The sequence below is a fragment of the Poromitra crassiceps genome (genome assembly GCF_964638095.1).
Source record: "Poromitra crassiceps genome assembly, chromosome: 6".
NCBI lineage: Eukaryota > Metazoa > Chordata > Actinopteri > Beryciformes > Melamphaidae > Poromitra > Poromitra crassiceps.
The window spans coordinates 27498415-27515715 of record NC_139627.1 but is presented as its reverse complement, the minus strand read 5'-3'; the positions used below and the strand labels follow the sequence as shown (position 1 = coordinate 27515715).

The window sequence follows — 17301 nt, the reverse complement described above, 5'->3', positions numbered from 1 at the left end:
AGACCACTTTTTTAAGAATAGCCATATTTCTTTAACAGTTTATTTAAGATCCAAAGGGAGTGTTCCCAGTGGTGCACAACATACTGAAATATATTTACATATTGTAGTTGGAGGCATTACTGTCATGCCCTCACTTTAAAGACACCTCAAGTAAAAAGTGGCACAACTCACCCCACTCTCCCCTACCGATTTTTTTTGTAATTAAAAAAAAAAAAAAATTTTTTTTTTTTTTAAAGCAGGGCTCCCGAGTGTGGCCCATAACTGTCTGTAGTGCAACTTCAGTCCACCTGATAGCGATAATACACCTCTAAGCTGGTATTGTCAACCAGCAATGATACTGAATAAAAAGAAGCAGGACACCTGTGTAACAAACACACCCTGTATTTATTTCTCATAACTATTCAGCTCAACTTTTCTTCTAAACATCAAAATAATAAATGAAATAAGACTGCTGCCTATAGTGCAACTTGAGAAAAGGCTAATAAAAACACAAGCAGTGCAATCAGAATGGATTGGCTTACAGCTGAGCTGCCTTATAAACTTCAAAACTCACAAATTCACACAATATAGGGCCTAGGCATGGGTCGGTTTGAACATTTTGAAACCGGTTCGATATTCCCCCAAAAAACGTATCAAAGCGGCTGCAGTTGGTGGCGATAATGCACCTCTAAGCTGGTATGCTGCCAACCAGCACGAACACTGAATACAAATAAGCAGAACCTTTTAACTGTAACAACACACTGTTTTTATTTCTCATAACTATTCAGCTTAACTTTTCTTCAAACATCAACATAATAAACAAAATAAGACTTTTGCCTACTAGTGCAACTTGAGAAGAGGCTAATACGAACAATAGTGCAATCAGAATGGACTGGGGAAATTTTTTTTTTTTTTTTTTTTTTTTTTTTTTTTTTTAAGGTTTTTTCGGTTTGCACGTGATCAAACCGGTTTGGGCTCGTATACCGAACCGAACCGGTAAAACCGGAAATCGACCCATGCCTACCCCCTACACATGATCCTACACATGATCCTACACATGATCCTACACATGATCCGCGGTAAAACAGATCTGCGCCCGGCTGTCACATTGTTTTCCTATGGGGGAGAGCGTTGCTGCTCAACTAGGCGGCAACGCTACCCTTGGCGACGCGCACAGCTCGATTTTGACACTTTTGCTCTGCGCCCAGCGTTCAAAATATCTCAACGCTGGCCTACTTGTCGCTGACCTTTCATGAGCGCAACCAATCGGAGGGAAAGAAGATAGCCGGTGCTCGCGCTGTTGCTGCTCACCTCTTGTCCTGCAGATTTGCGCTCCGCTCTACCTCGCGTTGAGAAAAGTGCACAACGCTTATCATGTGAAGGGGGCTTAAGAGTCGAGTGCAGCACTGTCATGTCAGATTCACCTTGTGTCACCAATATTTGTGACAGGGCCTGGTGTTTTGGGTAACAAGTAGGCGAAGGTCATCTTTCAGTTTTTTACTGATTATGAAGGTGGAGATTCTAAACTTCCAAATGATGTCATACATTGAAATATGAAAATATGCTTATTTGAATGTTCGTACTCCTAAAAGCAACATTCAGAGAAATGATGGTCTCGACCTAGTTTCAAGATGAAGACCAGACACGCTGCCTCACGCCACACGTAATCTAGAAACATAGCGACCTCAGCATCACGTGTAATCCTAGCGCGACAACAAGTGCAGTATTCTCAGAGTGACACCGCTAATGTCGTCAGGCAGTAGTGACGCACTTGCCTAGGTGACGGCGTTAATGTCGTCAGCGCCGAGGCTATGACGTGGCAGTATTTATAGCCACGCCAAGCGCACCACAGTCCTTGTTCCCTGCCCTCTAGCCGCTGCACTAAGCTGATCCAAGCCCTTCTCTGGAAGCCCCGTTTCACCCCACCCACCTCCCCAGTCCACCACCAATGTATTGACTCCCGAAGAATCCCCTACGGGGGGGGGTTCTCCGAGCAGATGCCCTCCCGCCTCAAGAAGAGAGGCATCCTGCCACGGAGTCACTACGCCAAAGAATCAGTTGCCATGCTGCCACGCCATCAGAATTAACGCCATACCGCTTCAGGCCATGAATCTTATCGCCATGCCATACTCTACTAAAGCTTGCTGATTAACCTTACCCTCTGGTCTCTCATGATTGAAATGCCCTGAACAAGCTTAGTTGGCTAACATATTATAAGTACTATTTAGTGATCCTAAAACTGTTGTTGTTATTGTTATATGGAGTGTGTTATTCAACATCTAAACTTGCATAATATCCGGGGGGGGTCTTGATTTGTGCAATTTCACAGATGCCTACTTGTTACCCCTTTCACCAGACCGTATCACATTTTACACTGAGCCACAATCCAGTCTGAATATGATTTGAAATGGTTGCTAAGTGTACTTCCTGCTAAGTGTCCTTACTGCTAAGTGTACTTATATATGTACACACCCTCAATTGTGAAATCCATCCATCCATTGACCCATCTATCCACCTCTCCTCCCTTCCAGTTGTTGGCGTCCACCCGTCGGGACTGTGAGCGTCTCCGGGGCGAGCTGTCTCGCCTGCAGGACTCGACCAAGCAGGAGGTGGATGAGCTGCTGAAGACCCTGGAGGAGCTGGCTGTCAACTACGACCACAAGAGCCAAGAGGTGGCGACCAAGAGCCGCAGCAACGAGCAGCTCACCGAGGAGCTGGGCCAGAAGACTGTGAGTTCACAATGTCTGTCATTATGTTCAGTCAACACCCTGAGGACATGGTCGGCACTTCTATGGGTTCGTCGACGAATCTGTATGGCCAGAATTACATGAATGGCAGTTTTAATGTATAACATTTAAGAGGAGGAGAGCTTAACCCAGAAGGTCACAATTTGTGGGTTACATATGATATCTGAAATAAATTGGAAATGTGTCATCATGAGTGTAATGGTATGATCAGCATACATTGTATGGTTAAAGTTTCATATCGTAGCTCAAACGAGACAGGAGATATGGTTATTCAGAACTGTGTGTGTGTGTGTGTGTGTGTGTGTGTGTGTGTGTGTGTGTGTGTGCTTGTGCGTGCGTGCCTGTGTGTGTGTGTGTGTGTGTGTGTGTGTGTGTGTGTGTGTGTGTGTGTGTGTGTGTGTGTGTGTGTGCGTGTGTGTGTGTGTTGCAGAGCTCTCTGGAGGCTGTGCAGAGGGAGCTGTCCAGCCTGCAGGAGGTGAGCAGTCACCAGAAGAAGCGAGCAGCAGAGATCCTCAGTCTGCTCCACAGAGACCTGAGTGACATCGGCAGCGTCCTGGGCACCACAGACCTGAAAGCTGTAAGGACCCACGCCACCCGGAGCACCTTGGACTTTTGGTCACAAATGTTTCTCAGAGGCAGAAATAATCTCACTGGTAGAGTTAAACCTAGCCTGGTTCAAACCATCCTGTGGTAAAGTTAAACCTAGCCAGGTTCAAACCATCCTGTGGTAGAGTTAAACCTAGCCTGGTTCAAACCATCCTGTGGTAGAGTTAAACCTAGCCTGGGTCAAACCATCCTGTGGTAAAGTTAAACCTAGCCAGGTTCAAACCATCCTGTGGTAGAGTTAAACCTAGCCTGGTTCAAACCATCCTGTGGTAGAGTTAAACCTAGCCTGGTTCAAACCATCCTGTGGTAGTTAAACCTAGCCTGGTTCAAACCATCCTGTGGTAGAGTTAAACCTAGCCTGGTTCAAACCATCCTGTGGTAAAGTTAAACCTAGCCAGGTTCAAACCATCCTGTGGTAGAGTTAAACCTAGCCTGGTTCAAACCATCCTGTGGTAGAGTTAAACCTAGCCTGGTTCAAACCATCCTGTGGTAAAGTTAAACCTAGCCTGGTTCAAACCATCCTGTGGTAGAGTTAAACCTAGCCTGGTTCAAACCATCCTGTGGTAGAGTTAAACCTAGCCTGGTTCAAACCATCCTGTGGTAGAGTTAAACCTAGCCTGGTTCAAGCCATCCTGTGGTAGAGTTAAACCTAGCCTGGTTCAAACCATCCTGTGGTAGAGTTAAACCTAGCCTGGTTCAAACCATCCTGTGGTAGAGTTAAACCTAGCCTGGTTCAAACCATCCTGTGTTAGAGTTAAACCTAGCCTGGTTCAAACCATCCTGTGGTAGAGTTAAACCTAGCCTGGTTCAAACCATCCTGTGGTAAAGTTAAATAAAGTTAAACCTAGCCAGGTTCAAACCATACTGTGGTAAAGTTAAACCTAGCCTGGTTCAAACCATCCTGAATGTGATTGTGAATATGAATGTGACATTCTGTTTCGCTCTAGACATCAGTCTGGACTCCAATCCGTCCACAGTAATTTCAGTGGGTGGGAGTACTTTCCTTGACAGACAACTCCTTCAGCCGATCAGCATCGCCAAATTCAAATCCACTCGGAAGAACGGCAAAAACGTTGTTTCCGCTGTTACATACTCCTGTTCTTGTTTAATTGTTGTTATTAGGTCTATTTCTGCAATAAATTACTCTCACGTTAACATTACTGCTCGTTCCTTCCGGAGCCGCCATTACTGTTTTGCCAGTTGTGTCCCGATTGGCCGATTACATTGTCAACTACGAGGGAGCTAGTCCCTCATTCCATGATTGGTTTCCTCACAATTATCCATTGTCCTCTCAGTTGATATGGGCACACACTGAGCTACCCTAGATTCAAAATGTCAGGAATGTTCACTTTCCTTGGCTGGAAGTATTCCCACTATTATTTTATTTGGCAGAGGGATGACAAGGACATTGTCAACTTTAAATCGTGCCTAGGTACTCAAACATATTTTCCACAAGGTCTTGCTTAAACTGCATGACATCAGATAGGATGCAATTGGAGGTGAGACAGAAAAGAAATATAACAAGTAGCATAACAAATAAGTGCTCTTTGTGACTAATAATTCCATTATGTCTGTGAACTCAGATGACAGAGACGAGCGGTGTGATGGAGGAGGAGTTCACCATGGCTCGTCTGTACATCAGTAAGATGAGGTCTGAGGTGAAGTCTCTGGTGAACCGCAGCAAGCAGCTGGAGAGCAGCCTGGCCAACACCAGCCACAAGATGCAGGCCAATGAGAAGGAACTGGCCTCCTCTCAGTTACTCATCTCCCAGGTAACAAGTAACAGGCTAGGTAACAGGCCAGGTAACAGGCTTTTTTTTTTTTTTTTTTTTTTTATATGCTATTGAATTAAGAGGGTATTTATCGAAAGATTTTTTTATGAAGAAGATAACAGAGAGAAAGTTTGAGTTTGCAGTGTACATTCTGAGAGGATCCAACAGAAGACTGATTTTTGGAGAGAGTTTTGGAAGGGATGATTGAAGGGAAACAAGGAGTGGGAAGACAGCGCATAGTGTGCTTTGATGACGTAAAGAGATAGAGTGGAGAAAGAAGATGTGAACAACTCAAGAGAAAGGCTGAGATGAGAATGAAAGCCAACCTTCGCATCGAAGATGGCACAAATGATTGATCGATTATCGAAAGAATTTCAAGAGTAAGGGGCTGGGCTCATTTATACTCTATTTTCATATGTAAATAGATGCGTCCGTTCCAACCGGTGTAATCGTCACTGCAACACATACTTCCATGCGTCTTTCACGTTGGTTTAAAAGCAAATCTCCGGCCTAAGTCCTCGCAATATTGGACCCTGATTGGCTACAGCATATAGGAAAGATTGTGGATGTGAGCTTCCGACTTGAAAATATCGTTCACGTCAGCTTTTGTACATAATTATTACTTGGAGCCTGGTTTCTCAGACTTGCTGAATTCTGATGTAGATTTTCATCACAAGCCATTTTGTGATCACAACTCTTAACTTTAATCATGGCATCTGATGTCAAGTTGTCAAGTAACCTGTTGTCATTTCCTCATCTCCCAGGGGTGTAGGGGTGGGGCTAGATGGAGGTTAGACATTGGAGGAGTTAAGACATGGAAAAGCCCTAGTTGCAATGCCCTGTTAATTGAGAAGAAGCAGCAGCTGACCTCCCATCAGTTAGAAGTTACAGGTAGCCAGACAGGAAGGAAGCAGATTGACCAGGAAGTTATGTAGTCAATCTTGCATCTAGAGTTTCAGTGTACTTGTTATTACTTGTTTCACACATATTATGATGCCTTTGCATGGTGTTAGTGTCAGGGTTACCATGGCTTACCTTGGTGTTAACCATATCCATATACTGTATGTCTGTGTAAGTTCATTTGCAAACATCCAGGTGATAGAATTGTAATTATTTTAAAAAACTGGACTAAAAAAGGTAGAAATAAAATGTTTCTGTGTTCATCCAAACACTATCATCAGTTCAGCAGCCGTAAGCTGCTGGGGACACCATCTTCTCTGGCAAACACACACTAAGGCTTGGTTCATGGTCACAGTAGTGAGCTAGGTGTGAGCCAAATATGACGTCATCACGTTGGTCGCATCGGGGGCGAGGCGTCTGCAACCGCCAGCGCGTATCTGAAGATTTTTCTATCAGCGCGCGCTCCTGGGGCACTCTGCACTTTGCAGGAGAGACAGGGAGAGAAATGAAATAAAGAAGTAAGTCCACTGAGTCGTGTTTTGACCACATTTGTTGACCCATGTGGTAAAACTTTGATTTGTAACTGTTCATTTTTAGTCATCTCAAGTAAATGTGCTGTGCTGAGAGAGAAAGCAGCACAAAGTAGGCTATAGGGCTGAGAACGGAAATTACATTCAGTAAAAACATGTTTGGTTTCAGAGTGAAACTGCAGTACTGCACATAATGGCTTTTCATTGTCACTTTTAATGGCCAGTTTCTCAGTTACTACACTGTACAATGTAACATGATGATCCAGTGTTTCCCCTGCCATTCTACAGGCCGCCAGGCCAGAAAAAGAATTGCCAAAGAAAAAGAAAAAAATAATTCTGCTCTCTCCAATATTTCAATAAACCTTTATGGCATATTATTACAATACAGCAATACTGGTGTTGACAGTGTTGACAGTAATAGAAGATGACAAATCATTCAAAACAATAAGGATTTTGCTTTTAGGAGCATTGTGCCAGCGTGCAGCGCTGTTCCAAAACATGTCAACGTGTCGTTGCCTGCGAAACGCACATCCCATAATACAACTGTTCACATCGCATCCCATAATAGGTTTGCTAAAAGTTTAGCATCGCCAGCGAGGGCCCCCACCGTTGCGGTCGAGGTACGTTTCGAAATCCCTCCAGGCCTGAAACATGTTCTAGGGGAAACAATGACTACGTTTACATGCACACAATATTCCACTATTATTCGGAAAATGACAATATTCTGAATTTGATAAGGGTCATGTAAACAGCATATTCCAGTTGCATTTTCTGAATTTGCCCTTTTTCCAAATTTAGCATTTTCCGATTAAGACATCTGGGTTATTCCAGTTTTATTCGGGTTTTCGGAGGATTCTTTGATCATGTATACAGCGTATTCGGAATATGCGTCTCAATCAGGGTTTTACCGCAGTTTGCGACGCATGTTGCCTGTTTGTGGTCAACTGATGTGTGCTAGAAAGCGCTAGAACAGGCGATATAATCATAATAATCCATCATCACTGGCATGTAAAAAGAAAAGCCAACATTTCTGATGGGGAGGAGATGAGAAACATCGATTTAAAGAGAGAGAGAGAGTAGCCTATAGTGCCCAGTGCCCACGGAAGTCCACAATGCTTGCGAGCCTGCGAGGTAATAACGTAGGCTACGAGCCTACTTTTTATGAAAGACTTGGATGCGCAACACCAAACTTTTCAGCAGCAAGCTCCTGAAATGGACCAAGTGATGCTCGTAAGAATAGTGCTGCTCTGTTTATTCTCAAAAGAAAAACTCTGCGGCTCCGCCTACCTGCGTCTCTCTCTCCCCCCCTCCCTCACGTGTCGGGGATGGCGAGCTACGGCTGCATGTAAACGGGAATATTAGTGGATTATTCATTTAGTCGGAATATTGTCATTTTCCGAATATGGGCAAAAACCAGAATATTGTGTGCATGTAAACGTAGTCACTGATGATCACTTGGCTGCAGCTCTGACCATGAGCAGCTCTGACTCGGTGCCGGCGAAGAGCTCACGCGCAATCTGCAGAGGTCTGCATTGCGGTGCCTCGCTCGACAAGGACTACATCTCAACAAGTCATGTGACTTCATGCCATGTGCTTGTCATGTGAGTTTTCTTGTGTGTGTTTTCTTGTTTCCTGTTGCACTCATTACAACTGATGATGGTGTTTGGATGAACACCGAAACATAATTTCTCCTTTTTTTAGTCCAGTGTTTTTCAAAATAAATCCTTTTTAAACATATTGTAACGGCACAGGCGAGGCTGGTTTCGAACCCGAGGTCTCCAACTTAAAAGCCCAAGACGTTAACCATCCGACCAAAGGGACAATCCCCTTGGCCAAGGACCAACGTGCTCGTTTTATCCACCCAGACCCCGGTTCGCTACAATATCTTAATAGTTTTCTGTGTCTATTTGTTCCTCCAGCACGAGGTGAAGATCATGTCCCTCAGAGACCACTTGCAGAGGGCGGAGCAGAAGAAGAGGCAACTAGAGGAGGACCAGGATGCACTGATGGAGGACTTGGCCAAACTGCAGGCTCAAGGTGAAGGAGGCTATACATGTAGACCTGACGGTCAACAATGCCCCAATCCAAATGTCCAGAGCTCACCACACTTGCACTTGGACTTTGTGGGCGTGTTCCCAGAAAGTTAGAGCGTTGAGGGCTCCAAATCCACAATTCATCCAGTCGACAGGGGGCCTCAAGTAGACTTTCTACAGACTGTGCTGAGAGTCTGCTTGGGGTGCAGATTCACCAGACTTCACTGATTTAAATATCCACAATTCATTGCAATACGGACGTGACATTGTAGTTTTTCCACTTGCCGGACAAAAAAGTACTTATTATGAAAGGCTCAGTCCGCAAGTCCAGGGGGTGAGCATTTGAATCGGGGGCAAATGTGGTAGCCTTCCTATGCACTGTCAATAATAAACGCTGGTGTGCATTCCTAGTGAACGGCAGATGAGTAGCTTGAGGCTTTCATCACAAAAGGCGATGTTTTGTTGCTGTGTCCTCAGGGAAAGTGCAGGAGGTGTCAGTGATGGACAAAGAAAAGGAACATAGGAGCAGACTAAAGGATGCTGTGGAGATGAAGGTAACTCAGAAGTTTCTACACGTTCACCTGTCCGTTTTCAACTTGACTGTTCAAACACGATGGGTTCAAATTGGCCAAAGCCATATTTCACCGCCTGCACCAATTAATTACTTGGGTCAGGCTTGAGTTCAAACATATTGTTTAAAAATGTTATCAACAATGTATTATTAGACAAGAATTTGAATGAATTTTGGTCTTTTGTCAAGTTGGGGATTCACAAAACCCCATACAGTACATCTTGGGCTTGTTTTGGGTTTAGACTGAAATGTGAGTGTTTTACTCAGTTTTTCAAGGAAACATTAAGCTGTATTGCTTTCCTATCATTCCTATCTCCATGGCATCTTCTCTTCCCATGCTCTGTGTATGTGTAGAGGACCCTGGAGGAGCAGATGGAGAACCACAGAGAGGTCCACCAGAAGCAACTGTCCCGCCTCAGAGACGAGATTGACCAAAAGCAGAGGATGCAGGACGAACTCAAAGAGTATGCATATGAAACAACAAGACGAGATGAAATAGTATTGAATTTCAGTATAGTATTGTTGCCGAGCATGTGTGTAATGGTAGCCAGCAGGTAGTGCTGTACCGTGTGGAAACCTCACTTCCCGAGACCTCAAGAGACGCTCTAGCGACAGATGCCCACGGGCTTTAGTCTCCTCGCTAGAGCGTCCGTCTCCCACGCCAGAGGTTCTGAGTTCGATTCCCAGCTGCAGGGGCGTACACAACACGGTTACACATGTACCATAATAACACATAGATTCCCTCTTATCTTATTTATGTAATATCTACAATAGATTGAGCTTTACTTTACTGGAGCTAAATTGTAATCTTAGTTTACCCATATATTCAACTGTTATTGAACTTAATCTTTATTCTGTGTGCTCTATTCTGTGTCTATTCACTAGCTTGTAACTTCAGCTCTCGGACGTCACCAATGAATGCAGTGCTCTCTATGCTAACAAAATCTGTAATGAAGGAACTATTGTTAGCAGATTGAAACCTCTTTTGCATTGGTCTGTAAAGTGCACAGTAGTGATGCTGCCATCTGTCTAGTTTGAACCAGGCTCTCCAGCTGGAGCAGAGGAAGCTGCATGCCGACTATGACAAACTGAAGTCTGAGGAGCAGGAAAAGGACCAGAAACTCCAGAAACTGCTGTAAGTTTGGCCCACTGTGCTTGCCGTAGGCTTTTCACCCAGCGTAAAGTAGGTTTTTTGGTGTTTCATTCTTTTTCGCCAACTCCCTGCTTCACATACATACAGATCCACACACTCACAATTGAAATGACCAGTACAGCCACAATCAAAGAGGAGCCAAGGCTATTTGTTGAGATAAACAATTGTGTCTGTGTATATTTTTTCAGTTTTATCAGTTTCCATTTCATTTTCAAAGTAAAGTAGTGATAAGCAGCTGCTGATTGTTTTGTTTTGTTCAATGCGCTGTAATGCAATGTTTATTCATCGGTGAGCAGAGTTAAAACCCTTGTCATTATACAGCAGTCAAGTTGTTATAGGAAACTGAATCAACTGTCCCTCTAATATAGGTTCCTGAATGAAAAGAGAGAGCAAGCCAAGGACGACCTGAAAGGTTTGGAGGAGACTGTGGTAAGTGGATTAATAGCCACTCTGGATAAGCCTAAAATTTGAAATGCCCATGCAAGTACACTATTATATTCTAAAGTGAGAACCATAGACAACACACATGAGTCCTAAAAGATTTTTTAGCATGGATGATCTATAACTGTAGATAATCAAAATTTGACACATGGTCCCATCCACCAGGCCAAAGAGCTGCAGATGCTGTACAACCTTCGCAAGCTCTTCATCGACAACATGGGCATGCGGGTCAATGATGTAAGTATGCAAGTACTCTATATCATATATATACCGGTATATATATATATAACGCGAGGTTAGTGTGAGCCTGGGCTGTCAAAAATGTGAATGGGGTGTATACGATGATACGATAGACACCCATGACTCATGTCACATGTTGCGGCAGTCTAGCCTGAGCCAAGTAGCCTACAACGATGCTGGGCTCCACTACAACAGCATTTAATGTCAGAAGGCTAAATTAGCAACAGGCGGACACCGGAACTAGGTCACAAATGGGACATGAGTTACATGATTTTATATGGGTAAAAGTAATATTTCTGATGTATCTTGTGCATTCTGTGGCCGGCCGAGTTGTAATATATTGTCATGTCTTTGTGTCATTAAAGATTAATTCTATTTTTATATAAAAACAAATTGTACTGCTATTTTACATTGAAGTCAATGGCGAGTGGCTTGTGTTTTCCCCCTAAAAGGGGACGAGACCATGTGCTGCCTACAAAATGACGCATTGCTGATCTACTGTATCGTATTGGCTCGCTCCAGGCCAATCCCGGTGCTTGAATGCTGCGTAGGCAGGCGCAGGGAATGTTCTGCACAAAACTGCAGTGGGATCCATAATAAGGCGTAATTAAGCCACCTAAAAGAAGGCCCTCCTAAACAAATCAATGTCAGTGTACAGTTTTCAGCGCTTTGCTTTGCCATCAAACAGCCCTTTCATTTGGCTGGGTAGGCCACTGACTATCGATAAGTACCTAATACAACCCCACGTAAAAAAAAATCCAAACTATCCCTTTAAAGAAAAAAGTCTGTTACGCCAACTTTTCGGGAGTTTCGCTCATTGCCATATCCCCCATACATAACCAAGATACACAGTGCCACAGTGCCAGTGAGCTACAGTCATCAAGTTAGTATCGCCATAGAATGGAGGCTAATGGGACAGCCGTTCAAAATCACCAAAAACACATCTAACAGCGCCAAAATACATGTTGTGCTTCGGATACTCACCACGCGATGAAATAAGTATACACATTTTATTTGCTACTCTAATAAACTTTTCCAAGAGATTGCTCTTACCATTAAGCATAGGACAGTATTACCATGTAGGTTTTATGTTGGTTGGTACATGATGCCTCTCCCACTTCCTTCTTTCTGACCAATCAGAGTGCAGAGAATGACAGCGATGAGGCAGGCGGCAGTCAGGCTCAGAGACAGAGGATCACCTTCTTAGAGAATAACCTGGAGCAGCTCACTAACGTCCACAAACAGGTAAGTGATGTGTGTGTAGTGCGCGCGCCGCACATGCACGCACGCACACACACACACACACACAGTTGGATTTTTTTTATTGCAGGAAGTAAAAGTAATGAGATTTTGAGTTTGTTGAATATATGGTATATGTACATTATTATTATCATCCTGAATTTCCCCAAAGGGGATTCATAAAGTGCTATCTTATCTTATCCTTTATCCTAGTATGAATAGCTAACATGGTGATCTAAAGTCTTTCAGGATAAATTAATCCAGAAATTATTTCAACTAGAAATCTGCACGCTTCGCTCGCAAGTTTTTAGGATGGAAACCGGCGTTTCTCTGGCTCGAGCCCATTTCTTGTCATCACTTCTGCCTCTCACAGAATATTACACAACCTGGGGGTCCGCCCCCTCCTCAATGTACCTCCCTCTGACCGCCTCGGTCTCCTATTCGACCTCTGTGTTCCCGGACCTCTCGGCCCTCCGTGCCAGCACACCAACCTCCCTCGCTGCTCGACGGCCTTCTCAGGGTCCCGGTCAACTTCTTGCGATGTCACTCTGTCTATGTGAGCAATAGTGATGTCATCAGTGATGTCACTCGAACAATAGTGCGCCATGGCCCGGGAACCGCAGAGCGGAACCGGGCCGCCTTATTATAGAAATAAGATTAGAGAATGTATAAAAGAACAACTATTCATTAGGATCCTCTGATTAGGCTCATATGGAGAATTGTGGCTTTACGCCTTAAAACGGATAAGTGAAATTGTATAATTAACTATGGAACTAGTGTAGAGATGCTAAAATGTGGGGATGTTTTCTTCTCACATGGACACTAAAATATTCTCTCATGCATCATCTGAACAAGTATGCTGTGTATTTTGCAGCTGGTGCGGGATAATGCAGACCTGCGCTGTGAGCTGCCCAAGCTGGAGAAGCGTCTGCGGGCCACAGCGGAGCGGGTCAAGGCCCTGGAAGGCGCCCTGCGGGACGCCAAGGAGACCAGCATGAGGGACCGCAAACGCTACCAACAGGAGGTAGACCACATCAAAGAGGCCGTACGCTCCAAGAACGTCTCCAGGAGAGGGCACTCTGCACAAATAGGTAATGCATCGTGTTCCCACCCAAATTATTCTGATCGGTTTATTTGGAGTGTTTTGTCTTTTAGTTCAGGTTGTATATGGCCAGGGGACAACTCACGTGTCACCAAATAACGACACCAAGGTGCCTGAAATGTGCCGGTCCTCAGTCCGCTGATTGAACTACAGTGCGGTTTGTTACGAGTGAGAATGTAATCTGAGGCAAATACAGGAAATGCTCTCAATGGTGGAGGGAATAGCGTGATCCTCCCACGCACTATGTCCTGCCGGTGAAACTGAAAAGAAGTACCTCAGTTGACTGTTTACTGTCTCCCTGTACTTTCTGTCTGTAGCCAAGCCTATCCGGGCCGGGCATCAGCACCAACAGCACCTGTCTGCCTCTTCTTCAATGGGACAAGGTATCCGTGGAAATGGGGGGGCATCTAGCCCTCGTCATCACCCTCGTCAGCCGCACCATCAGCACCACAGCAAGTAGGCAACAGGTGGGTGGAGATGGACTGACTGGCTCAGTGGTTAGCACTGTTGCCTCACAGCAAGAAGGTCAGGCAGGGTTTGAACCTTGGTCCGTCCCAGGTCCTTTCTGTGTGGAGTTTGCATGTTCTCCACGTGTATGTGTGAGTTTTCTCTGGGTGCTCTGGTTTCCTCCCACCATCAAATACATGTACTGTATGTTAGGGTTAATACTCCTGTCAGTGCCCCTGACCAAGGCAATGGCAAAAGAACTGGAGTTGGTCCCCGGGGGCTGCACTGCGGCTGCCCACTGCTCCTAGTTCTAGGAAGGTTCCTAGTAGAGGATGGGTCAAATGCAGAGGATGAATTTCCCCAAGGGGATAAATAAAGGATAACTTAACTTAACTTAACTTAACTTAACTTAACTTAACTTAAGAGATGGGGTGAATAGTGTATCACAGGAATCAGTCCTAAGACCTGGAATTTAGTTAGCACTTCCTGATTCCCAAGTCTATGGGTTTTTTGTATGGGGATTTTGGTTAGATGCCAGCCTCTTTCAGAACTGTGTCATGTTCGTCTTGCTTGCTTGCTAGGCTCTCCTTCCACAGACCTAAACGTTAAAGGAACACTCCGCCCATTTTCAACCAGCTTTGTATCATTAGAACATCAGTAGTATATCAGAAAACTGTAAACGGTTTTGAAGTCTGTCATTTAATTTGACAGTTATTGAGTGTTAAAGTGTGGACCAGTGACATCACTGGTCCACACTAACTCAAATTAATAACTCATTAACTCAAATCAACTCTCAATAACGTTTGACAGTTATTGAGAGTTGATTTGAGTTAATGAGTTATCAATTTGAGTGTGGACCAGTGACGTCACTGGTCCACACTTTAACACTCAATAACTGTCAAATTAAATGACAGACTTCAAAACAGTTTACAGTTTTCTGATATACTACTGATGTTCTAATGATACAAAGCTGGTTGAAAATGGGCAGAGTGTTCCTTTAAATGAGGCACTGAGAAAATTCCCAAGCAGCAGAACATGCCGATCCGCTCGTCGTACAAGTGTTACAGAGACATTCCAAAGCAGAACTCTTCATTGATTAGATCCGGCGGGGTTTGAGAGGTTGATGGTGCTAATAAGTACCTCTTTTATCCCAATTCTGTGTCGGTGATATTATTTTTTCGAAAATGCCAAGATGGCGGCCATGCCTTCTTCTGTGTTTTTCTGTGTGCTTCCGACCAGAGGGGCGCTGTGGAGCGCTATGATGGCTGAGCGCAACAGCACAAAACACACAATGATTGGTATATTCAAGTTATTTATTAGCAGCATCGAGCATTTAACGTTTAGGGAAGAGACTGTGGAAGGAGAGCCTAGCAAGCAAGCGAGACAAAAATGACACATTTCCGAAAGGTGCTGGTTAGAGAAACTATGGGGATATAAAACGATAGGGTCCAATCTGATATTTCAAAGTTGTTACATTTCGAGCGTAGTGCAATGGTAGATTCCCTGCCTACCAACATGAGGGTCATAGGTTTGAGCCCCCGAATCTGAGGAAAAACATGGTAGAAATAAAATTGTGGATTGGAGACTCTTAACTCATTGAGTGCCAATGACGACAATCGTCGTCAATTCAAATAGTAACGTAGAGTGCCAATGACGACGATTGTCGTCAATTGCGTTTTTTGACGGTGGGACGTGGATCAAAGCCTGATGCATCTCCTGTGAAAGTATGGGGGATGTCGAATGTGTAGAAGCTATTTTACGGACCCATTAGGTGGCGACAGTGCTCTCCAGATTAGAGAAAGGTGAGGAAAAACAGCAGAAGAAGCCCCGTGATGAAACGGAAACCGATGCTGGCGCCAGAGCCGTATAGATTGCTCTGGCTGGAGCTAACGTTAGCTGCGAACAGCAGTCAATCCGCTCCCACAACTGAGCCCCTCTGTCTCTGCTGCATAGTTTCTCCACACGATTAGCTGCCAGAAAAGCAGCACCCGACGCCGAAGGGCCAAACCATTCTCAGCAGTCCGGTTTGGCTTTTTGGTGTCGCGCTGGGAGCCGGCGCACAAAAACGGAGCGCTCCGAAAATAGACGCTGGGTGCGTGTTAGGCTGTGTGTTAGTGTGGGGATGAGTTTCTCCAAGCTCCGCCGGCATGCAGGCTGTGTGTTGGTGTGGGGGTGAGTTTCTCCCAGCTCTGGCATGCAAGCTGTGTGTTGGTGGGGATGAGTTTATCCCAGCTCCATGCAGAGATTCGTCGCCTGACACACGCAGCAGAGCGAGCAGAGCCACCAGAGACACTCCCAGGAGGAGGAGTTTGCAGTTGAGGGGGGTGGGGGTGCTTTTTTATTGAAGGAAATTACTGTTCAGATGTTTCAGGTCAGAAAATATTAGCTTCAGAGTCAGTGATTTGCTTGAAATGCTTCATTGCACAAAAGGCTCATTATCTCAGCTTCTAGTCTGAAACGTCTGTTTTTGGTGAAATCAACCTATCTTCTCCGGCTGATAACTAAAGAACGGAAAATGATATCAATAAACTTTTTTTTGCTGATGATACAATAGAGTCTCATCGTTCTTTGGGCGTGTTCGGTGTTTACATAGTAATATCACACAATATTCTGTGGGCCTCGAGAAATCACTGAAAACGCTCTGAAAGGGCTGGCACTGGGAGCATCCGTCTTCCAAAAGTGGCTGGCACTCAATGAGTTAATTGCCCATAGATGTAAATGGGAATGTCCTATCTGTGTTTAGCCCTGTGGTGGTGGACTTGTGACCTGTGTGTTCTATAGTCAACCACATGGTGGTGGCAGCATAATAATAATGTCTAGTGATGTATGCTCTGAGTCTCCACCAAACTGTAAATTCATTCATGGTTTTAATTTTCCAATGGTAATTTTCAGAAATTCATTGTGTTGAAAGAATTATTCACTCTGCTTTCGGGCTCATGTTATTCTTTCCACAGGTAGCAGACAGAGTGGACTTTCCCCTCTTCACAATGAACCGTACTGGACATAGGATATGATTTCACTAAGTCCCGGGAACTCTCCTCCCCTCACCAGTCTGCCTTTACTGGAACCACCAACTCCTCATTTACAATACATTCCAACTTGATGGCCAACAAGTGCTTTTCTCCTTTGTGTCTGTCTGTCCACCTGTCTGACACTCACTATCCCTCTCTGTGTCTGTCCCTGTTTCGTAGATTTGTGTAAAAAAAAATCCAGAAACCAGATTAGCAATTTCACTGGATAACTAATGAGAAAGATTCTCAAGTATGGACAAATAATAAGGTTAAATAAGGGTTTATGTCAGAAACTGACACTGCTATGGGAGTTTGTGTTGGAAGTCACTCTGTATTGTGATGAATGTTTAGCTTTTATTTATTGATGTTTTTATTTATTTATTTATTAATGTTTTTATTTTTTTATTTATTAAAAAATAGTAGTGTTTTTAGAGAAGAACTTTACTTTGCACTGAATGTTATATTGGTGCACAAGATGAGCTGATATTGATTGTTTAAAAAATACTGGTGTTTTCATTGAAAGTTATTTT

General features: G+C 44.2%; 1 protein-coding gene across 1 annotated transcript in view; it reads left to right on the top strand.

The window, feature by feature from the left end:
* The window catches only part of LOC310777826 (kinesin heavy chain-like), a gene marked incomplete at both ends in the record, with an annotated part of 52517 nt that extends 38744 nt beyond the window's left edge, over positions 1–13773 (top strand). Inside the window, 12 exons of the mRNA XM_083638179.1 lie at positions 2511–2708; positions 3157–3303; positions 4916–5104; positions 8454–8571; positions 9045–9121; positions 9493–9602; positions 10172–10273; positions 10660–10720; positions 10898–10969; positions 12113–12217; positions 13086–13302; positions 13631–13773. Coding sequence (XP_083494305.1) covers positions 2511–2708; positions 3157–3303; positions 4916–5104; positions 8454–8571; positions 9045–9121; positions 9493–9602; positions 10172–10273; positions 10660–10720; positions 10898–10969; positions 12113–12217; positions 13086–13302; positions 13631–13773 — 1539 coding nt within the window. The remainder of the gene's footprint in view (positions 1–2510; positions 2709–3156; positions 3304–4915; positions 5105–8453; positions 8572–9044; positions 9122–9492; positions 9603–10171; positions 10274–10659; positions 10721–10897; positions 10970–12112; positions 12218–13085; positions 13303–13630) is intronic.
* Between the last annotated feature and the right edge of the window lie 3528 nt (positions 13774–17301).